This window comes from Argiope bruennichi, chromosome 3, assembly GCF_947563725.1.
Source record: "Argiope bruennichi chromosome 3, qqArgBrue1.1, whole genome shotgun sequence".
Lineage (NCBI taxonomy): Eukaryota > Metazoa > Arthropoda > Arachnida > Araneae > Araneidae > Argiope > Argiope bruennichi.
The window spans coordinates 12,102,461-12,128,890 of NC_079153.1; the positions used below are offsets into that span (position 1 = coordinate 12,102,461).

The window sequence follows — 26,430 nt, forward strand, 5'->3', positions numbered from 1 at the left end:
GTTCTTGCAGCCAAATGTTATTTCGAATCGCAATAACATAAAGGCATTTATTTATTCAAATTTCGCATGAAAATATTTCTATTATTATCGACTGTTGGAGACGTTTTCTTTCAAATGAAAAATAATTATACAATAATAAAATAAATGAAAAAAAAATAATAAATGAATACATTTATATTTTCAATAAGTTATTTAATAAATAATAATTTTTAACAAATGACTTAAAATATTCTTAATAAATAAATACATTTTAATAATAATAAAGAATTTATTTACATCAAAATCAATTTAAAATAAAAAAATTATCAGATGAATTTCTGAAAGAGTGTAAAAGAAACGAGTAAAGTTTCAGAAAGAGTAAAAGAAACGAATCAGTTTGACGATTCCAAGTTTTGGCGGAATAAAATAAAAAACAAAATCGCGTAATAGGAAATGAAAAAGATTGGCATTATTCGCCACAAATGTGCTTATTTGCCAAATCTTATAACCCCTATTATAGCTAATCCTGCAATTGGGATAGTTCTTGTTAGCGCCTATAGATGGCTGTAGACTGCTGGCGCCGTCTACAGGCACTAATTGGAACCTAGCTTGATCCTCCAATACGTCCTCCGGTTAACTCTACCCGACGTTTCGTTTGTCTGCAATCAATGTTTGCAACTCGCAGCTTGAAAAGAATTAAGTTTCATTTTCATTGCTGACAGATTTTTTTAAATGAATGACCATATTTGAGTAATAAGTTAAGATAAATATAGTTTTAAAATGAAACAAAATCTGAATAATTTTGTATAACGCTGTATTTTATTTTATAGTAAAGAAAATTGAAAATATACATATTCTTTTTGTGTTATGAATAGGCCACTTCCATTTTAGAGTATGTCCAAAATAACAACTCAACTCCTCATAGTTTCTTAATCGACGTTTTGAAGACAAATTATTGCTTTGCTCTCTGGACGTTGGATTTGCATCATGCGTTCATTCGTGATGCTGCATTGAAAAGTATTTCGAAAAGACTTGGAGTTTATGATTACGCATTTTTAATAGGAATTAATATTTTAGAATCTCGCATCAGAATATAGTTAGTATTTCGTTTGTGTCTCCTTTCTCTAATGTGGAGTAACTTAAGAAACTCTGTATCCTATTTTATGTGATTTTGATTCAAATGCATTAGTCATCATACATTTGTAACTTAATTTTGAAGTCGAATGAAAATAAATGCACATACTTTAATTAAGAATAAATGCGTATGTCTTTAGATAATATCCCAATAAACAAATTTTGGTTACAGATTCTAGAAGTTTCTATGCTCTTTTATAATGCATAAGTGACAATGATTAAATTAAATTTTCTCTTCCAGGTATTAAAATCAGAAATGAGCGAAGGCGAATCAAGTCAAAATCCTCCCCGGCAAGGCTTTCAAGCAGCAATTGTAAGTTAAAATTGAAATTGTAGTGCTAATGCTATAAATATCAGAAATTTATATATTTCATTGGAATTTTTTTAATGCATTGCTTTATTTTGTTTTGCAGTTTTATTCTTTGTATGTGTATGTGTCTTTTTATAGTGAAATTCATATGAAGCTTGCATATTAAATATTTCAGAATAAGCATTTTTATAATGAATAATTCTTTTTTATAATGATGCTTGCTTTACAGTACAACTCTTTAAATTTGAAAATGTCATATCTGGTCTATTTTTATTAAATGGAAATCGATGCAAGATTAACGTAAGCATGTGAGCAGATATTGCAGTAATTTTAATTCTTCGATTGATGTGTTTGTTTTTAAAAGTTAGGTTTTCTATTAAATATATATTTCGATCATTTCAGTTAATTTCTCTTGGGCATGAAAAAAATGTATTTAATAAAAGATTTTAAATTGCAGATTTGCGCAATGTTTACGGTAGCGATGTCTTTTAGAGGCGTGGTTTAAATCATTATTTATGCTCGTGCACAATAATATCCAATCGTATTACGAAGAAAACGGTAGGAGGAGTTAACTTGAATGATTGACAATCGAGTAATTTCATAAAAAGTGACATAAAGGAGCATTTATGGAATGTGTGAAATTTTATCATTTAAGATATTAAAAAAATATATTGTGGAGGAAAAACGTTTGTATTAAAAATTGCATTAAATTTATAGGGGGAAAATCATCTGTTTCGTTGGTCTTTTTACCATTTAAGTAGTGGGATAAAGATGAAATATCTAATTTTTCCTGAAAAACATTAAAATATCTATTAAAATCAAATTAAAAGGAAAAATTTACTTTTAATGGCGCAAATGTTTATACATTTACTGTTATTTCTACATGTAATTTATTATCTACTTAATATTAACTAAAATTTTGACTTGTAAGTGTCAAACTTAAAATTCTAGTATAATCTTATTTAAGAAAATGTATTTAGTCTTAAATAGCATTATTATTGCATAGGAGACATTGTTACATCATCAAATCATTTTTATAAATTTTATAATTAAAAACCAACAATTTACATTTTTATTTTAATTATATTGATGTTGTATTCTATATAAATAACATCTGTTTAAAATTCTCTTGATCTCTCTAACATTAAAATATGGAAGGTTATGAAAAAAAAAAAATATTTACATGATAAATTATCTGTAGTACAAGATGGTTTTGCATCTTAGATCATGATATTGTTATTCTCATTTTATCCTGGTTTCATATGCGAGGAGGAGCAAAAGGATCTAATCTCAATTGTGCATCTTTATCTTTTTAAAGAAAGTTATAACATTGGTAGATCTGAAAACTGTTGCTCTTCTCTTTCTTGGTTTTCTATTGGATGATTAATTTTTCATAAGTTTAGTTCATCTATTTTTTTCCACGATTCTTCCCTTCTCTAATTGAATACCTTCTTTTAAGGTCAGATTTTATTTTTGGTTACTTGCAAGCTAATCTCTGTATTCTATTTTTTTATCAACATGTTTAATCTTTATGCTACCTTGTTTATGTTCTGTTCTGAACAGTATTCTTCTCCATAAAATAATATTTTAAAACTGTACCGAACACCATATTTGAATTTCTGGCTTCCAAAAAGCCATCAAATGTTGAAATAGTATTGTAAATTTAAATACTTTTGTGCGATTCTCTAAATTTTTTTTGTTTGTTTCTCATTCACAGACATATACATGTTTATTTTATAGCTTTAGAAACTATATTTTCATGATTTCCTCCCTGTTTTGATATGTGGCAAGTAATTTGTCATCGTGATAATTAACATTATATATCTTGGATCAGTTATCTATTATATAAGATATGTTTAAGATTCAGAGTTGCCAGTTTGCATTTCTAACATGTGATAGTCTCTGCAAGCAATGTTTGAATCTATAAACAGTATATGGGTCATTTTCAAAATTCAGTGCCTTTTGGAAATTGAAAAGACAAAAATAAAAAATTTTTTAATTAGTAAATTTTTTTTAATATTACTAAACAGACATTATTTCTGTATATTACTTGAATATTTTTGATACATTTTTTTCTTTTATATATTTTTAATTGATGTTTTTTTGGTCAGATATGATGAAAATTGTCATGTCTGTTACCGGACATTTTTCTTGTAATTTTAGTATTTAAGTTCAGTGTACAATAATGTAAAGCTATATTTAATATAAGTATAGAGTCATTTTACCCATATAATAAAGACTTTCGAATAAAAAAATATTTCTTATGGTATTTTTATACTTTTGTTTGTCATGTCTGTTACTAATATAGAATTCTTACAAGGATTTTTTTAATATAAAATACTATAAAAAACAATTAATGCAAAATGTCTATCATTCTTATATATACTAGGCAGAGTCAATTAATATGTAACTCTAATTGTAGCAATATTATGTTAATTTAAACTTTTTAAGGAAAATTTTGAAATGGTAACAGACATGACACAAAGTAACAGACGTGACACTGAGTAACAGACGACATAAATTCAGGAGCCAAATTTTGATGTAAAGCTTGAAAGATAGAATTAAGCTAAAATGTGTTTCTCTTTTAGTACATAACTTTTTACTATAAAAAAAAATATGTATATATTATTTGAAATTCACAGATACAGAATTGGAACATGTGTACACATTTTATTTTTTAGTATTTTCTTGAGTTACAATGCTATTTATTCAACATCATATTTGGAGAGATCCACATCAAACATCAAATATTGTAATTGGCGAAAAGAGCATCCAGTTAGATTTGGAAGTTTCATTACAATATCCTCTGCTTCAATATTATATTCTTTATCATCCTCTCAAAAGAACTTTGCATGATTCCTGACTTTTTTTAAATACTTAACTGTAAAATTGTTGTCCTAGATGTCGATTATTTCTGAAACGAAATATTTTATCGATCGTTTACCCTCCAATTTTACAAGTACGAAGCTTCCTTCTTGAATATCTTGTTGAAAATTGTTGGATAAAGGAGAAGAAAAAGATTTACAATTATTTTCTGCGTTATTTATTGTCATGGCTGTGCTTTCTTGTTCACTTTCTTTTAATGCAAATACATTAACTGTAAAACAGTCAGACATTTTTCTGTCAGCAGAAAAAGCTTAAATCCCTAAAAAACATTGAGTCATTCCCAAAAGAAAAAATTTGATGTACGCTCATCATTCCTTTTAAAACCGGAATATCAGATGGAATTATTTTTTTAAACATTTCTACATCTGTTTCACAGATATAATGAAGCTGAATGTTTGTTTTATTTATTAAAACATTAAACAGAGTTTTTACATCGGGTATATCTGTCCCTTGTGCAACTATTTTGTCAGCAGCTCTCTTAATGGTTACCCCTATTCCATCAGCAGCACCCTTGCCGTGACCAGCCTCAAAAAAAGACCATGATCCATACTTATAACCATTATTTGCTATATGCTCATTCAAAAGGAAGAAATTTTTCGTCTGCCGATATTGCGTGGTAGGGCCATCAGAAAAAAAGTGGATAATTTCAACTTCGGGGGAAATTCTCTTAAGCTCGTTGAATATTGGTTGAAGGTGAGCCCAAATTGCTGCAGGACCATGGTCGTAACATTCGGAAATTGTGCAGAACGAAATGGGTTTATACTGGTTTCTTAGATATAAAACGCCAGTATGCAGAGTTGCCTGCTTTCTCGATCCTCCGAAATGAAATGCCTGCACTTCTGTAGCATGTTTGCACACGTAATTTTCAGAAATAAAGTTTAATAAAGCAAATGATTTGATAACATTGCAAACATTAATCAATTCAGTAAATACAATGTGATAATAAAAAACAAAGAAGATAAGAGAAAAAATGAAAAACAAACATGCGCTTTTAAAAAGTAAGAACTTACATTTATTCCCCCCCCCCCTCGCCCTTAAAAAATTCTTCCTAAAATATCAACTAAAATTTAAACAAAACAAACCCAAAAATTGAACCATATTTCAAATCTTGAAACATGTCAAGTCTGTTACCAAGATTGTCATGTCTGTTACTATATAGAGTAACAGACATGACATTTCAAAGTAAAAAAATTAAGGAAACTAAATAATTCCATAAAAACATGAAAATAAATTTTAATTAAAATTAAAAACCTAAAAATCTAAATCAATTGAATAAATTAATAAATAAATATATTTTATACAAAATATTAAGGTAACAGACATGACATGCAATAAAAATACTTAACACAAAAAGGCTTCAGCTTCTTCAATCAAACATCAAACATTCAAGATGGCTGCTTGCATTTCTTTATTAGAACATGTTTCACTGGTATACAAGTGTTGTCATTTCAAAATTTCAATCTTGTTGCTTAAAATGTTGAAAATATTGTATGGTAACAGACATGACTTAATGTCTGGACAGCTGTATTTAATTGGCAAAAATCATCTATTCTTCTTAAAAGGTTATTAAAACCTTCTTTATAACATAATTAAAAGTATATTTCACAATAAAAAAATATGTCAGAATAAAAATTTTAATTTTTGGAAAGTAATGCAGCAAAAAACATTTTGAGTTTTATGATTTGGACAGCTGAATTTTTGTTTCCTCTCAACTTCTTTATTAGAAAAAAAAAATAAAAAATCAGATGAATTATTTTAATTTCATTGTTTCTCCACTGGAAATTGCCTGCTAAAAAGCATGGTAAAAAGAAAAATCATTTAAACTTTATAACATCTTGTAAAAAAAATGCGCTTCACATGGACAACAAATGGCACCGAATTTTGAAAATGACCCATATATGTTATTTTGTCAAATTATACTGGGTAAACTAGGATATAATAGAAATCCTTAAGTTATTTTTGGAATTGGCAAATAAAAAATAGTTCTTCATAATTTTTTTTATATAATAAAAACAATTTTGCTACTGTATTCATAAACAAAACTTGAATGCTAAGCAACAAGTATTGTTTGAAATAATTAACTTGCTATTACAAGATGGCAGTTCATAATCGAGTGGTCCAGTGTGTGCAATAGCCTTCCACTTAATTATTCGAGGCACTGTAATATTTTTTGATCGTGTTAATCTGATATGCTTTGGAGATATAGTGTTTAAGTGAAAAATCAAATTTAGAAATTTTAATCATTTTATCTAGTAAATGCAGTTTGCAAATAATTGCAGACATTATGCAGTTTATCAAGTAAAATTATTGTAGTAAAAGCTGGGTTTCTTTAAATTATATTTAATCTAAAAGTGTTATTTGTTATCTTTAAGAATAGTTGAATAGTTTTAGCAGTAGTTAAAATTTTTAAAATAATGGTAATTTTTTTTGAAAATTTATGTTAAATACTTCTGCTATATTGTAGAAGTTTTCGATAATATTTGATTTATAATTTATTAAAAAGTTGAACTTCAGAAAATCTTTTTGAGTTTTCTTTCAGAAAAACATGCAAGAAAATTCATAAATTTTTTCCAGTGCACAAAGTGTTGGAGGAACACAATGATAATTTTTTTTATTAAATATTGTTATACATTTTTTGATAATTCATATTAAAATTCTTGTTTTATTACCATTATTCATTACAGTCGCAAAATCCATCTATCCAGTATTTAAAGTTTGAGATCCTTATTATGAAAAAACTATGTATAGTATTTTTGCAGTAGTAGGATTATTAAACAATAAAATATTACTAAAAAAATTAAGTGAAAGAAAATAAAATTGGTTCGATAAAATATAGAAATCAACATATTTCAAATAAGGCTATTAATTTGCAGATTGAGAATATATGTATATTCTATTTTACATTCATCTGCATTTGTTATGTCAAATCTCCTTCTGCTTTCTATATCATATTTTGGATTTTCTTAAGTTTCTGTACATTTGTTTTTTTATAACACAGCATCTCTGTACGTAGTAAATGAAAGTAGTTAATATTTGCATACCTTACTCTTTTTTTTAATTATAATTTTTACAATTAAACTAGATTTCAGTAACTTAATTGATTGCATATAAATTAAATACATATTTCTGTTAAATTAAATATCATGGATATATATTTTTTATTTACCTCTGTTATGATTACAAACTTATGAGAACATAAGATTATTTTATAATTAAGGGCATTTAATATCAAAAATTTTCTTTCATTTATGCTGTATGCTTCACATGTAGTTAAACTAATGTTAAAATTTTTTTACTTCATAGTAATATTATTAGTAATTTTATGTTTTACTTATATATGTAGTAATTTTTTTTTATGAACTAAGGAAATTCTTAATTTTTTAAATTAAGATTCAACTAAAATTGTAGTCCTGTAATACTAAGAGACATTTAAACAAATAAAATAATTATTAATTTATTATTTTTTACAGCTTTTTTAAATTATATATTTTTTTCTTCATTCTGCCTTTTAATGGTTAAAAGTTATTCATATTTTAGACATCTTTATTTTATTAATGTTTGGTATTCTTTAAGAATTTAGCTAAGTATATGGTGCTCATTTAATTGTTTTTTCATATCACATTGAAAAAAAATATTCTAGATTGCATATGTTAGATACAAAGATAAACTGCTTTTATTTTAATTCCTGCATAAGTAGAAATCAGAAGATTCTTTTTTTGAGTGAAAAGAAGTATGAAAAAATATGTAGTTTAACATATTGAATATATTATGTTTTACTTTATTATATCTCATTTAGGATTTAATGTTTTGACAAATGTATATTATAGAAATGGAATTATTCCTAACTTTACTGAAACTGAAATACATTATTTATAAAATTGCTCAAATATGAACAATAATACTCTTATGCTCGTAAATTATGAATGTTAATTTGTATGAATTAATAATTAGAAATTATTATTTATACAAGTTATTAATTATTGAAAAGAAACATAAAAATTTATTATAAACATTAAGCCAATTTAATACATCAAAAGTACATAATAAAAAATAAAATACCTATATCATAGTACCCGATATTTTTTTTAAAAAAGAGATGTTAATTGGAACAAAGAGAAAATATACATTCTGTCTAGAAGCACTACTTAGTTTTTGTAAAGGTTAGAAAACTCTTTGCTTGCTTTGTGCTGCTAGGCAGTCATTAAAATACTTAGGCATACTGTGCACAAGTTATTCAACTTCTTTTAAGATACGTTATCCATCATGGTTCCAAAGTTTTGGAATACACCTGGAGGATGGATGATGTGTTGCAATCCTTTGTCTTGGCTTGTTTCATATTTGTTCAACTAGGGTCAGATAAAAAAATATATATATTTCAAATCGATGCCCTCTTCCTCTGACAAAATAGGTATTGTTATTCGTTAAAAGCAAAACTGTAATTACTGCACTTTAGAACAAGAAAAGCATATTGCTGAAAGATATCTTGATAAATCTGCTAGTAATAGTTCTATGTTGGATGTGTAGATCAATCAAGATAGTACTATTCAAACCAATAGTTTAATGCCACCTTCAGGATGCTATTAAGTGACAATTGTTATAACAAGTCTCTGTGTTTCTCTCCATAAGCATATTATTTAGTTAGATTGCAAGGAAAATTTGGATTTCTCAGGAAATAGTAAACAAGCCCACTGTTCTGATACCCAGTTGATATTTCTCTGTATAAGTAGTAGTTTTCTGTATATTAGGTAATCAGCTATCATGAGTAGAATACTTCTGACATGTATAGATTTTACTTTCTCAACTATCTATACACAGTTTGCCTTAATACTGTTGTATCTGTGGATGCTAATAACTATGGAGATGGGTCTGATTTATTACTTTGTTTTATTCTTTTGTTAGTTACTGCCAAATATTAATAAATTTGCTGCTTTATAATTTGGGAACAAGCTAAAGTGTCTTATGCTTCCATTTTCTTGGAATTGTTATCATGAATAAAATAAGATATTTTCTTTGCATTTCTCAATTCCTGGTATATTGCCTTCTGCATCCATCTTCTAATAACTAACTTTCTACTATGTACGTGTCAATCTCAGACTTAAACATTTTTTTTTAACTGCTTTATATCACTATAGTTCATTTTATTAAATCTACCAATTGTGCTATCTCTTACAAGATATTTTTTATTCATCTTAGTAGTTTATTTTAACTGAAAATGGAAGCTTATTGTTCCAGAAGATGTGTATAGTTCTATTTTATTGGAAATATTTTAGATCCCCTCCCCCAGTATTTTCAATTTTTTTTTTAAATTTGTAAACATGAGAGTAAATTGATTTTATTTAGATTTTTGAGTTCTTTTATTATTATACTTTTTAGCAACCAGTTGATTTGTCAAAGATATTAGTTTCCATTAAATCTGCAGTGTATCATTTGATGCTTGTGAATACTTCAATAAAATATTTTTAAACACCAAATTGTTGTAGACATTAGTCTTATTATTTTAGTAGCTTTTAACCAGATTAGTTTGTTTTGTAACTTTCTTAATGGAGTTCTATAACATCCTAATTGTAATGAAAACTTAATTGCCATCTTCTAATTATATTGTCTTTTGCAGAAATGTAATTCCTCTGTAAGCTATACAGATAATATTGAGAATATTTCTCCTTTAGTTTCCAGTAGTGGAAGAAAAACAACACAATTAAATATATAAAACAATTTAAAGGTTTTGAATTTTTTTGCAACAATGAAAAGTATTGTTGAAAGTTATGTAACAATTTTTTTTTAAATTGTAAATATTGATATCATTTATAATTTTAAAAATGATGTATAAATCAGGTTTGTGCAATATTGTTTTTAGAAGTTATAACAAAAAAAAAAAAAATCTTTTTTAATTGGTACATAATCAGAATTAAAAAAAAATGTTCCAAGCTGCTCATTCTTCCTTGCCAGATTATATTTGTACAAAATTTTACAGCTTTAGGACTTACGGACTGGCCCATAGAGCACCAACAGACATTATCTTTTATTATTAATAGAGATTGGTATACGTAATTTAACGCATTTGGAGTTTTGAAGAAGAATATAACTTTTTTAATTGTTAATATTATGAGTAGTTATAAAAATGTGATTTTAATTTTAATAAAGATGTAAATTATTGAAATCTTTTATGATTCTTTTCAGAACCACATGCTTGAAAGTAAAATTGATTCCTTATTATGGTTAACTAGATTGGGCACAATAATGTTCACTATTTTTTCGATGATACCATTGTTTGGGTGAGTTGACTTTTATTCTTTTTAAGATTAACTATTTATTTAAACTTATAGCAAATCAATATAAAATCATTAAGCGTCACAATTTTTTATGTATTTTTTTACTTACAGTAAAAATTATAAACTGATGCAGCTTTGTTATAAAATAATTAATAGATGAAATGAAATGAACTAATTGAAAAAGTTGTGTAATCGTATAATTTAAAGAAATTTGTATTTACAAAATCATCTATTTAATTTATTATTATATTTATTAGTGTCTATTCATTAAATTTTATATAATCTAAAATGCAGTTTATATATTTGATCTAAACTAACAAAAATCCCTTATTTTGCCATAAAAAAAAAATCTGCTGGATGCTATGAAAAAAATATGGATTTAGTTAGTTGAAAGGACATTATAAATTGGAGGAAGGGGATGGGAAAGATACCAATATTATAAATTGTATTAAGAAAATCTTTAAAACTTAAAAATACATAATTTAGCAATATAACTTGTATTTCGCTATTAAAGCCTTTATAAACCATTAATATTTATTATAATTTCTGAAGTCTAAATTTAGTAAATTTTAAATTTCAAATTGTTGCATTTGATAAAGAGCCTTGTGTTTTAATATTTTTCTGACTTGTTGAGACCAGATATAGATTATTGAAATAATAACAAAAACTTGCTATGAAGCAGAATTGATGTCTTTACTTTACTGTAAGGAAATTTTTCACCTAATGTGATTTATACTTTAAATGCTTAGATTTTGGATGTTATCTTAATTCAAAACAACCAGAAGAAAACTTGAATGTTTACTGATGTTTTTCATATTTACTTATTTGAAAGGTCTGATTTGGGCCAAGTTTTTAAATGCATGTTTTTTAAATTTTTTTAGGACTTTCTATAATTTCTAATATAAAATTTATTTTTTAGTATAAATCCATATACAAGTTATCAACGAGCTCTTATGAGTAGTGCAGCTACGAGTGCCCTTCGTTTACATCAAAGGATGCCACGAATACAATTTACTCGTGAATTTGGAGCCATGCTTTTGATGGAGGACTCATGCCACTACTTATTATATTCCATACTCTTTATAATTTCATCCCCTATTACTTGTATCCTTTTTACTATTTTTAAAATTAGTACAGCTTAAAGTAATTTTGAAAACATCTTTGTGAATTTTATTTGTTGTGTTTAAAGGATCTAAGTTTTTAATATTCATAAAATGCATAATGTATATTATTTACTAAGCAAAAGTTTTACATAACAAAGCAATAAGAAAAAAATGGTATTGCTTTTATTCATTTTAAAAATAAATAAATCCTTATACATAAATAAATCCTTATACAATTCCTTCTTAGGTCAACAAATTTTTTAAAATTTTATTTTGTCAAATAATTGATATTAATATAAATAAGTATATACATATGACAGAATTACAATATTAAGTAGCAAAATAGAGCTTAGCAACAAACTTGATGACCATTCGGCGACATGGCGACGGATTTGGCGACCACATAGAATTACTGGACATATTTAATTAATTAATATTTGAAAAAAACTGTATTAACATCAAGTGTCATCCACTACAAGTTTAAAAAAATGTATTTGAACTTGAGTAGATGAATAAAAAGTATTTTATTAATGATTGAAAATTCGAACAAGATATATATATAAAGAGTGTGAGCTAATAGTAGGAATTGAAAAAGATGAATATTATTAACTTCAAATGCTTAAAATTTTTCTTCATTTCTACAGGATCAAAATTATAAATATGAAAATGAATGATAATGACAATTGTAGAAGCATGTTCGGTTAATAATCAAATATACCCTAATTTTTGCTTTTTAATTTATTGTTCTTTCAGACTTGTTATGAATTTTCACAGGGCTGTGTGAAATAACTGGCTGTTTTTTAAAATTATTGCAATTTTTTTTTGCTGGATTATTTTGTTAAATGTTGCACATTTTAATATAACAAAAATTAAATGTAAATGTATTTACAAACTTTTAATTTTTTCTTGCGGTTAATGTATTATATTGAATAAATGAAAACTGGGCATGAATTTATTGATTTATAAAGTTAGTAAAAAATGCATATGATTTAATGATGTTATAGAATTAAAGTAGTTTTGTTAATTTTAAGGTAATTGTTTTGTTGAATAAAATAGTTGTTCAACAATGTTAATTTTATTTTCAAAGCAATATGTTTTTTAGTGGTGAAAAGCTGTCTATGCATTTTTGATAGCTCTAAGATTTTAAGCAAACATTTATGTAATGTCTTTCAATCTTGATTCTTTATTTGGATACTCCATGTTCAAAAAATTAGCATTGAAGATATTATATAAAAGTTAATATACTCTGAGAATGTGATTTAGAAATTGAGAGAATATTAAAAATTCAAATGACTTTATAAATGAAATATTTTATTCAGAATATTTTAAATATGAGCAACTTGAAAATGAATACATAAAATTAAATATTTTACAAATATTATGTCACATTTTTTGTTATAATAGTTTATTTTATACTAGATCTTCTAGAGTATTGCTTGAGAGCTAAAAATGTCTGTTCTTACTTACAAAAGGGATTAAATAAACTTTTGTTATCTACCATCATAAATTAAGTTTTTAAAATACAAATGAAACAGTCCCCACCTTTTTTTCAAGTAAATATTGTAGCATTTTGAAATAACGACTTAATGGTCTGGCAAGTTAATTGGGCTACTCAATATAGAACTGTTGAATGGTAAATAATTGCTCAGTAGATCCTCGCTGAACGAGCTCAATTCATTTCCAAATTACTTGTAATGCAAAACACTTACTAAGGGAAAGAATTTTTGTCTTTATGTAATCCTTGTAAATTAGGGCAATGTGTTCTATTCTGAAAAAAAATTATGTAATTTTATAATGTAATTTATTATTTTTAATGCATTTACTAGATGATTACATAATGCTTTTATTAGAAGATTGTCTAAAGATGGTTGTCTTTGACTGCAAATTTTGACAAAAATGAGACAGAATTATCATTAAATGAATTTATAGCATGCATAGTTATTCTTTTTGAGGATGCTTCTCAATATACATTGTAATAACTTCCTATGCTTTCAGCATGTTTCTTATTTCACTGGAATGTTATTGTTCTGTTATGGCTAATACATTTTTGTCTTTTGACAAAATCTTCTTGGCAGTTTATGACACTAAATGCAACCCCATCTTTGATAATTCTAGGTATGTTCTTCTGAGAGCTCATTGCTACCTACCTCTAACCTCCTAATCTTGGCCAGAGGAAAAAAAAAAAAAAAAAAATTGTTGATTAAAGCTCCACAGGCACTTGTCCAAAAATCCTTGAAGTCATATTCAACACTTTCTGGCCAAAACTTCTCTGTAAATATAAGATCTCTCTTCAAACAAGTGCTCAATACAGTCTGATACAAATCAAAAAGGCATGTGAAGTAACAAACATTGCTTGCGTAGCACAATTGTCCTACGAAACATTGCTTGTTATGCAAGTCACATTTTTCTATTTTGTTTTGCTTGTTGTGTGGGATGCTCATTAATTGAAGTTTGACTGTATTATTTATATGTGAAAACTGTATTTTTTAATGCTGTAAATGGTTTGTGACAGTATTTTTTTGTATTTGAAATTTCTGTATTTAAAAAAAGGCTTTTTTTTAAAAAATTATTTCTATATTCATATGAATTTTGATTATATTAAAAAATTATGAAGTGAAATAAGTAAACAAATGTCTGAAGGCTACATTCAAAGTCTTCTATTAAAGGTTTTTAGAAGTTAAATATAACCATAAAAGAACATAAAAAAAATTCATTTAACAAAATGAAGTTTCAGCTCAGTCAGTAATTTTTATTATATTTTCCTGTATAATATATAGGTGATATGGAATTTATTAATTCATTTGTAAAATCTTTCTATAATACCATAGCATTTGAGAAGATAATTTAAAAACGAAAAAGAATTTTCTGAGTAGTTTGAATTTCTATGGGGGAAAAAGTATTTTTACTTTTAGTTATATAGAATATAATAGATTTATCAAGTGTTATGCATAGCTTATGTAATTTAATTATTTAATTCATTAAACCCATTTTTTCCCCTTTCAAATATGTCTGAGTTTTTTTTAATTCTTTTTTTCTTAAATATTTTTATAAATTTTTCTTAAATACCATAGTAATTGCTCATTTAGTATAAGTATTGACATTATTTATATGAATAGATTAACCCTTTCTAGGGCCTTGGGAAGTATGCTTCCCATCAAATTTATCAATCTTTGTATGAATTTATGTAGGTTTGCATAAGTTCTGACAATTTTTTTTAGAAAGACAAACTTAGATGCTTTAGTTCTTTATTTTACACAAAATGATGAGTCTTGATTTGGTACTTAATTATTAATTAATTGAATTAAATTTATCTAATAAGCTAAATGAATCCCTTTTCTTATTCTAATTTCAAGCCTAAAAATATTTTAACATAATATGACTAGAAAAAAATGGCCCTTTAAAGTGTTAAGTAGTTGAAGAAAAATTATAAAAGTTTAAATATTCCTGTGTTTTATTTATTTTTTATCCATGCCCCTTTTTTCTTATACTGGGAGATCTAGCTTAAATTATATTTAATATGCTAAGTGCATTCTTAGTTTTTAAATTTGAGACTTGGTTTGTTTTCAGGATAATGAATTGAATATACTTTTTATAAAATGTCATATTGGGATTGTTTGATTTATTACTAATTTCTCATTTTTCTTTACTTTCTTTTGTACACTTGCTGAAAGAAATGACACCTACATTTTTTTATGTATTTGTTTTGGAGGTGAACTTTGTTATAATCTTATTAAGACTTTGCTGAAAATGGTTTTCATTAACATCTATGAGTTTAGAATATGGATATTATATAGTTTATCATGTAAAACAGTAGCATTATACGAGTTTAATACTTCTCAAACTAAGAATTTGATTTTTTTTTTAAATTTAAGAGAACCCATAATTTAAGAGAGACCATAATTTTTTTCCCCATATGAATTTTTGAAAAAAATTTACTTTTCTTGACATTATCAGTATCATTACTGCCAGTTTTTCTGTTTGCTGTTCTACATTCAGTACATTATAGTGTAGTCATCTTAAATGTAAGTATACATATTGATTCTTTAAAAATAAATTTCTTGTACAGTAGAATATTTGCATAAAATGATTTTTATTGCATGAAAATTATCTTGCATATTGTATTTTTTCTTTCTAGATTCTTTCAGAAAATAGATATCTATTGTTCAATAAATTGAATGCAAAAATGACTAGCTTGCAATGTTTTCCTTTGTATTATAGATCTAATTGAGTTAACTTATTTACAGTTTTTATATATTAGTTTTATTAATCATTGATTTTAAAGAAAGCTGTTGCCAATCATATTTTATCACAATATCTTTATGCAAAATTAAATTAGCATTGAATTTTTTCATGTAAATATCTGATTTTTTAAATGCAGTAGCTCTCTCCTTTTTTTTGGGGGGGGGGAGCAGGGAATCGTTATGAATCTTAAATTACTTTAGGTTTAGCTTTGTGGATCCCTTTCCTTCGCACTTGCATTCCTTTGAAAAATGAAAAAGTTTTAAATCCTTCTGTTGTATATTTTGCTTGTTGTTGGAGAAGGGAATTGAAATATAAGCTGATAACAGTTTTAAAAAAATGTAGAAAATTAGCAAATGTATCAATAAATTTTTCTTAACATTTTTCTTTATTTTTTTAGTGTATAAATTTTGGCTTTTTTTTTCTTTTTGTTTAAAAGACTGAAATTTTATAACTCCACTTTTTTTTTTCTTTTTTTTTTTACTCAAAGGTGATGTACACACAGTTTAAGAAACTCTGGATTTTGATTGGTTGATTTTTATTGCTCTACTGCATTGTCTTATAAATATTATGCTAAAACTGAATATCAAAATTAGGATTGTTAATAGATTTATTTTATCATGAATTTTCAGCCATTTTGAATGAAAGAATGATAAACTAGTATATTATTGGCAGAATATTATTATAGAATATAGGAATTATATGTAGAATATTATTGGCAATCTGCTGTTAGAAAATCAAGGATAATAGATTGTATTAAAGATGTATTGCTTCATGATACAAGTTTTTCTAATTGTGAACATATAATATACATTTTTTTTTCTTCTGAAAGAAATATCTATATAAATAAAATTTAATAAATTATCTCATTAAAATGTGAAACTAAGTTAGACTTAATGATTTTAATACAACTTCTTTATGAAATGTTAATAATCTTTTGTACTGTATATGCTAGTTATTATGCAATTAATAATAAATCTTTATATATTTTGATCTATTTATTTTAAATACACTCATAAAAGTTAATAATTATTGAAATTAGTTCTGATGAAATTGGAAATATATGTGATAAATAAAAATTGAAAATCATACATTTTTATTCTAGAAATTGGGACAGTTAAATCTTGCTAGATCATTAGCTGCAACTGCAGAAAATCACCAGCAAAACATTCTCAAATTAGTGGCATTTACTGAAGTGTGCTTAATGCCTATCACTATTATATGGCTTCTAAGGTAATAAAATTATGGACTTTTTTGTATTTCTTGTAATAATCACGAATATTAATAGCTTGTAGTTTAGCAGTACCATGTACATAGTATATTCATACACCTTGTATACAAAAAGCTATTTTAAATGTTTTTCTTTCATGTGAAATATTTAAAAACTGATACTTAAAACATTGTGGAGATATTGAACCAGATCTTGTTCTAATAAAGCAACCTTAAAAGTAAACATTTATAGTCGTGAAAAAAATGAATTGTTCTCTGATTATGAGATTTAAAGAAAATTAAAGCATCATAATTTTAGAAAGAAAAAAAAGTTGAATTTTTTTTCTTCCAGACAACTCGATGCATTTAAAGCTTACTCGAAGTTAATGGTGAAATTTATTTAAAAGCAATTGTTATATATTTTCCATATATTTGAAGTTTTTTTCTTTTACTTCTGTGCATTTTTTAGGACTCTTAACTTCAGTTCTTTTCTTTTTATATTCTTGTAGTGGTAAAGGGAGTTTGCTGGCACCTTTTGCGTATTATCGTTTCTTGACATTCCGTTATGCATCCCGAAGGAATCCATATACTAGGTAGGCTTTTGTGGAAAAATTGTTTGTTACTATAACTGTATACAGCTTTAAAAAAATGGGTGTTTGTTGGATTTTGTTGATTAAGTTAAGTTGCTTAAGTTTGATAACAATTCTTAAGAACTTTAAAAATTTCTTTGTTTTGAGAAGGGGAAAGTTTTTTTAAAAATGCTTATTTTTCTAGAAAAATGTTTAAAAAAAGTTTTATATCTCTAGAAATTTAATATGATAAATTGAGTGGATATAAAAACTTTGTTTATTTGATTTACAAGAAAGAATACTGATGAAATGGAAGAATGAGATGAAGTGATCCAGAAGTGTCTATATGTGTTAAAACAATGTTTAATGATCTTACCTTTTTCTTCAATAATGGACACAGCTGTATATTGAAATGCTAGAATTATTATTTTGTAGGGGCAGTATGAAATAAGAGGTGTCCCAAATTTTTTGATACACATATATTTTTAAAACTCGCTTACATTTTATTGCTTTAGATTGTAAAGAATTTGTTATGCATGGTAAATGCACGCTTTTTCATTTATGGGTTTTTAAAGAAGAGCACATTGATTAGTTATTCTCGACAGAAAATAAGAATAAACCAGGATATATTTGGTGTACAAAAGAGATAAAATATATCAAAGTTGAAAGTTGTGCTAAAAATACACATGAAAGGTTTTAATGACAAATGTTTTTATACTTATTATAGTGTAGCCTCTTTTGTATATAATTCACTCATCATTTCTTATATCATTTGGAAGTGATTGCTTGAACAATACACTGAAGGGAACTACCATATTTTATTGAATTATATTTTATCATGATGCATAATTATACTATTTGTTTATATAAAATGCAGTGTGATGAAATTTTAACTTGAAACCAAAAATTTTTAATTGTCATGATTTCTTTTGTGGTATACTTTTAAATGTTCTCTCTTGAACATTATCTATTGAATCGATTTTTTTTAAATTTAGTTTTTGTTTTAAAAAAAAGGAGAGAGAGAAAAAAAAACCCCTTGCTAGATTTGAAATTTAAAGTTTTTGCATACTTTTAGTCTTTCTAGGGCTCAGATTCTATTTTTAATGGTTTTTGCTTTCTTTTTTTGTAATTTATACAATTTTTTTAGTTTTCCAGAACAAACCATTATCTACATATATAGTTTCTCCCTTATATGAAAGAAAGACTACATAATGATTGGCAAAGTGCATATATAGCTTAAATTTAGTTAGGAACATGAAATTCGCATGAAGATGCTTCTTGAATATTAGAGATTGACTAAGAATAGATTTGAAAAAGTTTGATTAGCAGTTTAATTTAAAGATGAACAGGGACATTTTCATCATAACATCAAAGTATATTATCCATAAAATTTTTTTATATGCCCTTAAAGTTTTTTTTTCTTAAAAAAATCTGCTCTCACTGATATCAGTTTTATTTAAATGAATGCATTTTTTAAAACTTTAACAATTTTTAAAAAAATGAGATTAGACATAATTTATACCATTTGTTTTTATTGTAATGAAATTCAAAGCAATCAATAATTAAATACATGACTTTACCATGATTAAAAAAAGCTTCCTTTGAACTTGAAAAATTGTATTCAATGAGCTGTTTTCAAGTTTTTATTTATTGAATGTTAAGATGCATTGTCTTGTCTACTTTTTCCTCAAAATAATTTTTTAAAAATGTCACATGTTAAAAAGGCAAATACTACTCATTTACTAACTTATCACAAAAATCCCTGATCATGATGTCGATGAATTTAAAGTTTGATACATTACTATAAATTGAATGGAATTTTTGTTTCAAATTCAAGGTTCTCTGAAATGTGAAGATTTATGTCTTCTAATTTTTTTTATAACTAAGCTTTGATTTAAATGTAATAAAAATAAATTTGTTGCCTCCTCTGATTATTATTTTTTTTTTGTGCTGTGCTTCTAGATCAGTATCAAAGTTTTCAAAAATATTAATTTCAATATAAAATTAAATATGTATGATTTAAATTTTTTAAATACAATTTTGTGTTATTATTAAGCATAAAACATCCTATACTTAGAAAATAGGTAGGTTTATGTATATATGCATGTACAAGTGTTTAATATTTTTGGCTAAAGTACTTTATATTACCGCAGTTTCTTGCTATACACCATAAGTATAGGAAAGTTCTCTTTTGTAAATTATGTTGCATTTGCTTTGCTACTATTCAGGTGTTCTTTTTGAGAGTTGCTTTTATTCTCAATGATGATTTTCTTTAAGTTGAAGTATTGTTACTGGCTTATGCTTTGTTATTATAGGCTATGCCAGTGATCCTTTGATTTTTCATTATTGATAATTGTTCTTATTTTCTGGTCACAGTGATTCTTTTTAAAATGTTGCTTAGTAATAGTATTAATGCTGAATATAAATGAATTAAAACATTTTTACACTGATTTTTTTTTGTTGAATTATATAGTATGTTATTTCTTCAAAATATTTCAAAGTGCAAAACAAAATAGATAATTTCCCTTTAGTGCATACTGATGTAATGTTTTGTAATATATATTGATAGTGGAAAGGGACACACACACGTATGTGTGTGTTCTCTGTTAGCAAATTATGCAAGAGATAATTTGCCCTAGAAGCTATACGAAATTATTTGCGATTGACCAGTAGATAGTTGAATGAATTAATGAGATTTTCCCCCTAAATAAGCCATAACAATTAGATGCAAACATTTTTTTCATGTATAATGTGGTATTAATTTTTTAGTTAACCCTTATTTTCAATTAGACATGACACATTATCACAGAATTGGTATGCCAATGTTTTTTTGAAACAAATTTTATCATTCTTGAAATTTTCTTTTGTGTAATAATTTTACATTATTTTTTATATCTCTAGCACTTCTGTTTTGTCCTTTTTATTTTCAAACTCTTTTTACTTTTGGTGTTTGTCTTCCACAACTTATTCCATGACTCTTTCAAGTCATAACTCTTTGAATCAAAGTGCTTATTCGTAGATTTCATGACATGATTCAAATTGTATTATTTTTTTTTTCCTTTGAGTTTATCTGAAAATATTTTGGGGCTTTGCTATATAATTTGTTTCTTGGAATTTCTTGAGCAGAAAGAAAATAATAATGTAAAAATAAAAAAATATTTTTAAGTCATTTTTGATGTCAAATGAATATCAAGAATCTTTAAGTACAGTTTTGGAAATTCAGTGGTTCCTGAAAAATTAGACATGGAATTATTCAGTTAAGAAAAGAAATATATATAACTAAATTCTCTAAAAATTGGTAAAGTATAACAATTTTTGTCAATTTGATTAAATAGATAAACTCTTCAATGTAAAAATTTGTAAAAGAAGCTGAACTCAGTGACATTTTAAATTGTCATCTGTAACATCTCATCAGTTCAAAATCTAGGAGTAGTTATTATTTTTTGAACTTTTTTGTACAAAGCAGCAGGAGGGTAATATTTTAAACTATTTGCATATTTACATAGTGCGAGACATACTTTGTATTTAAATTCATGTTGTAGGTACGAGAATATTTTAGATATCTTGTTATCAATTTAATTTGATTTAAAATTTATGGTTTTGATGTCTAGGCTAAATATCAAATATAATATGGGAGTTATTTTCTTCCCATACACCTTGAAAGTCAGTAATTTTAATGTACAATCTATACATTTAATGTTCACCGATGAGTTTTCAGATTCACAAATGAACAGATAGACATTCTATTAATAGATTTGGTCTTGTAAGGAGAAAGTCTTATAGTACTAGTGATAAATGCTGCTATACTTTTTAGCTGAGAGACAAAGGTGGACTTTCTATTGATGAATTTCAGTTTGTTTGATGCAAATGTGTACTTTTATAAATTAGAATGTGTACCAAATTTCATTCATCAGGCTTGTAACATTTCTAAATTATCATATTCTCAAGCAGACATTCATAATTAAAAAAATAATTAACAGTCTGTAGAATCAGTTAAATGTGCTGGTTTGTCAAAATATATAGATTGAATTTTTTGACTGCAATACTTACTATTTTTATTTAAGAAAATTAAATTTGCTGTTTATTTTTATTAAATAAAAGTTCTTATAGTCAGTTAAAATTTTGAATCTTTTATATTTTAACAGAATTAAATAGATTTTGTTTTCCTTGTATAGTTGAGTTAAACTATTCAAAGTTCATCAACAAAATATTAAAAGACTATGTAATCAAACAACAATCCCCTCTCCTCTTTAAATAGTTCCATTTTCTCGAGTTATGTAAAAACAATTATCAAGCATGATATATTTTTGTAGATTCCAGCACTTTTGATATCAAATCTTATTCTAAAGATTAATTTCCTTTTATATCGTAATTCTACAATATTTTTAATATCTCAAGCACATTTTGCCTAATTCATTTTATTGTTCAGTTAATCATACTTATTTCTTAGTGTTTATTTGGCATAATTATTAAGTCGGCTTTTTTTTTGTTTGTTTGTTGGTTCAAAGCCTGAATTTTATATGATCAGTTCCATAAAGAGGAAAAAATAAAAACACTTTAGTACAACATATTCAAAAATGGAAGTATTTTCTTTGCCTAGTATTAAAGCAAAATAAATAAGGGAGATAAGATAGGTAGAGGAGAAGAATGTAAGAGTAAGAGGGGAAGAGTGTGTTTTTCTCTATAGTTAGGAATATACTTTTTGTAGCAACTCAGAATACTTCTTCTTATTACATTATTTTAGTTAATTATAATCATATTTAAAAAATAACATAGTTAAAATTTTTTGCACCATAATTAATTTATGTTGATTCTATGTAATGAAATTGTATTTTTGAAATAAATTGTTTAATTTCTTAATGTTTCTAGTTGCCTTTAGATATTTAAAAATACTAGCAGTATTTACATGGGCTGTGTTGTGATGAATGTTAGGGAAATCGAAACCAGAAAATAAGGCTATTAAAACAAAGTAAAAAAGAAAATGTTTTTTGATAAATTCAAGATAGAATTCACCACCCCAACCACTCGATTGATTAAAAAATTTTTTATTTCATATGAAAGTCCACAATCTTTAGATGCATCATTAGTGGTCATCTGCACCACATCATTTTCCAGATAAATGAAAAAAATTATACTTCATTTTATATTTTGTGGATGGATAAAGATCGACTGAGTTTCAAACAGTCGTTGTAGTGATTCAGAAATTCATTGTTTCACATCAATGGTTATGATTTCCTAGATACATTAGTATTGTTTTATTGTCTTCGTCTTGAGAAATATGTGGGGTATAAAATATATTTTGCTATTTTCAGAATCGGTTGTTTTTGACTGTATAATATAAAGTTGTAATAAGGTTACAATCGAGCAAATTTCTTTGCATAGACCTTTAATTAGAGCTTAATTTCACAAACAATATGTTAAAGCTTTCTTTGAATTCAATTTATAATTGAAACTGTACTAATTAAACTATTTTTTTTTTTCAAATATTTTTGGCCCATACTTTCCTATGTTTCAATTTTTCACTGACTGGTTCAGCAAAAAAAAAAACTTATTAGGAAAATAGTATATAAATAAATAAAAAAAATATTTTGAACATTCTTGTTTTAAAGTCAGTAGAGATATTCAAATCCTCTGATTTTTTTTTTTTTTTTTTTTTTTTTTTTTTTTTGAAAAAATTAATGGAAATAATGTTTGATGTTGAAATTTTAGTTGGTTAAAAAAAAATTTTTTTTTGGAAAAAATGATTAATTTTTAAATTTTTTTTTTTTCAATTTCACTAAATTATATCAGAGGTCCAAAATAAATTCTTTAGAATAATGGTTTTCATTCGTCACTGCAAATATTTTTTTCCTAAGATTATTAGAAACCATACTGTGGGCATTTACATGTGGAAAATTATCCAAAACAGCGCAAAACATAAAATAATCTCATTATTCAACTTTAAAAATCAGGCTTTAAAGTACTTAGTCTTCATTACGACTACATGTATGCCAAATTTCATGACTGTAAGTGTAATATATTTGTCTGGACATTGCCAGCATGCAGGTACACACATTTTCTTTTTTAAGCGTAGACATATTATAATATTCTCTGGTTACTGGTTTTCTTTTTAATACTGTTTTCAGTTTAAATGATTAGATGAGAGTTAGTTTTTGGATGAATTAAAAATATTGTATTCCTATAATTTTTAAAAAAGCATTTAGCTTTTTTCAAAAGAAAGTTTTTTTTTTGTTTAAAAAAAATCTAAAAGTGGATATTTAACACATTTTTCTGCGATTTTTTTAAATGAAACATCTTACAGCACTGCTCTAATGGAACAAAACAAATTATCTTACGAGATAAAAAAAGGCATAAGCTTGATGAAGATTAATTATTAAAGAATTGCATATCTTTAGTAGTTTATTATACTTTACTGTTGAAAATACTTTCAAATTTTTACATGTGATAAATACTTTGTATTTTTAATTGCATAGAAATATTTTATTATATATGAAACATTTTTTAATATATAACAAATAATTGAAGTCCTATTGAAAGAATAAGGCAGGCTATATTTGATTAATATATTAATTATTCTTATGTATATTCCGAAATATAATTGTCACTTTTATAAACTAATTCTATTATTCTTTTAAAATGAGGTGATATACATTACTTATTCAAGTATATATAAAATATTGAGATTAATTGATGAAATTTTCATTTTTAGAAATGTGTTTCGTGAAATGAGAATCGTTCTTGAAGCCTTTGCTAACACCCCTGGACGAAATGTGTCAATGAGAAACATGTGCTACAAAATTATCAACTATACATCCTATTTGGCACCACCCATACCAGCACAGCAGTAACAATTTTGTAAAAACTTCGACTTTGGTGACTGTATTTTTAATATGGTTTGTGTCAAATTTTATATCTATTTATGTGCTTTGATAAACATCTGGATCACTTGTTTTGTTTAGTTGATATTAGCACAATATTTAAAAGTTTTGTCATGTCATCAAATTAGGTATGATGGTTTCATTATTGAAACACGTATTCACCTATGCACTGTGCATAATTCATATGCATTTAAATTTAATTTACAATGTTCCATGAGTTTTATTTAAACAAGATTGATGGTACTTTTTAAGTATGTTATAAAAAATTATGTCAGTTATTTATTGTCATTTCTCCTTCCTTTTTAATTTTTGTAATTTTGTAACTGTATATTAGGTTGATTACATCTTTGGATTATAAGATGGATTGCTTTAAGTTTCATTTTGCAACACTGTAAAATGATTCTGTCTAAAACAATTAGAATTATCGGGAAATATTGGATGTGCTGTTTGTATGCTAAATAAAAAGAATTATAAAGAATTTGTATAGAATTTTTTTTTTTGCTTACTTTTTTTCTTTATTTTTGTCTTAACAGAAATATATTTCAATTTACATTGCCATGCCTTTTTAAATTGAATTTTACTTACCAAGAAAATATTAGTAGCATACTTTTGAAAAGAAACCATTATAAATTCTGGCATTTAATTTCTTTTAAATAAATTTTTAATACATTAATAAATCTGAAATTTTAAATTCATTTGTATAGCTAGTTTGGAGTGGTTGCTGTGTTAGATTTCAATCAATATAAAGGAACTGACTGTTATTCTTGAAATTCGTTTAAATCAAGGGTGGAGACTTAAAAAAATGAATTATGTTTAACATTTAACGATTAATTTATAGATATTTAAAAAGCATACATTGCATTGAATATTATATATATAAGTTAATATGAATTCACATATAAAAATAGATAAAATTCTTTTATTCAATCTTCTTTAAAGAAAGTATTTTTGTATTGCAGAGTATTTATAATAGTGCTCTTGGAACATATTTTAGTTGTGTTTGTGAAGCATTTTCATGATTTGCAAATTTTTATTAGATTAAAAGGATTGGAATATCTATATTAAGTATAGAAATGAGGAAAGTATTATGCAGATAAATTTACTGCTTATTTTAATTCTTGAATAAATTCATGCTCAACAGTATAGTGAGAAGATATATTGCTGTGGGTAAAATATATAAAATTTCATAGGTTTTTATCCACATTCTGTCTAAATCAATCATTCTTTTAAGATGTGTTGCAAAAGTTTATTGGAAAATTTTAATAATCTTTGTCTAATTACTGTCAACTAGCAGTTTTGACACTGAATAGAAATTCTTAATTTGTAACTATTTATGAAAATTCTTTCTGCCTTCTGTAACTATTTGTTAAATATTTATGTTTCTTAAAAATTTTATGTAGAATCATGTTTCAGATATTTTAGAACCTTCTCATTGTTACTAATGAGCTATACAATTTTCCAGGGTTTGGCAAGAGGCATTCTCTAGTATTAAATAGAATTTCAAATTAAAGACTAATATGAATAGGAAAATTCATTTTTATTCACACTTGATATTAAAAATTTAGCAGTACATTTGAATCTCTTGTACTGCTATTTAAAAATATTGGCAGTATTTTAATATAGACTATGATAAATGTTAGGCTATTGTAATTTGCTTTACACTTTTTTCTTTTATGGAGTGCACATGGATTTCACAATTGATATGTGTAGGATGCACAGGGTGAATTCCATCTAATTTTCCAAACAAGAGCATTATAGGACAGCCCATGTGATTCATAAAACACTAACACAATTCTTTCCTATTCCTTACTGTTTGCAAGCAATAGCAGATTCAATGATTATTTTACTAAAAAA

The 26,430-nt window shown here is 25.5% G+C and overlaps 1 protein-coding gene across 1 annotated transcript; it reads left to right on the forward strand.

Moving 5' to 3' along the window:
- Positions 1–922: 922 nt before the first annotated feature.
- Positions 923–25,055, forward strand: LOC129964003 (transmembrane protein 33-like). Its single transcript, XM_056078652.1, has 8 exons — positions 923–1,075; positions 1,355–1,426; positions 10,487–10,581; positions 11,498–11,682; positions 15,636–15,703; positions 17,026–17,153; positions 17,639–17,722; positions 24,408–25,055. The coding sequence occupies exons 2-8, from the start codon at positions 1,370–1,372 to the stop codon at positions 24,544–24,546; spliced, it is 756 nt and encodes a 251-aa protein (XP_055934627.1). The 5' UTR covers positions 923–1,075; positions 1,355–1,369; the 3' UTR covers positions 24,547–25,055.
- Positions 25,056–26,430: the final 1,375 nt, after the last annotated feature.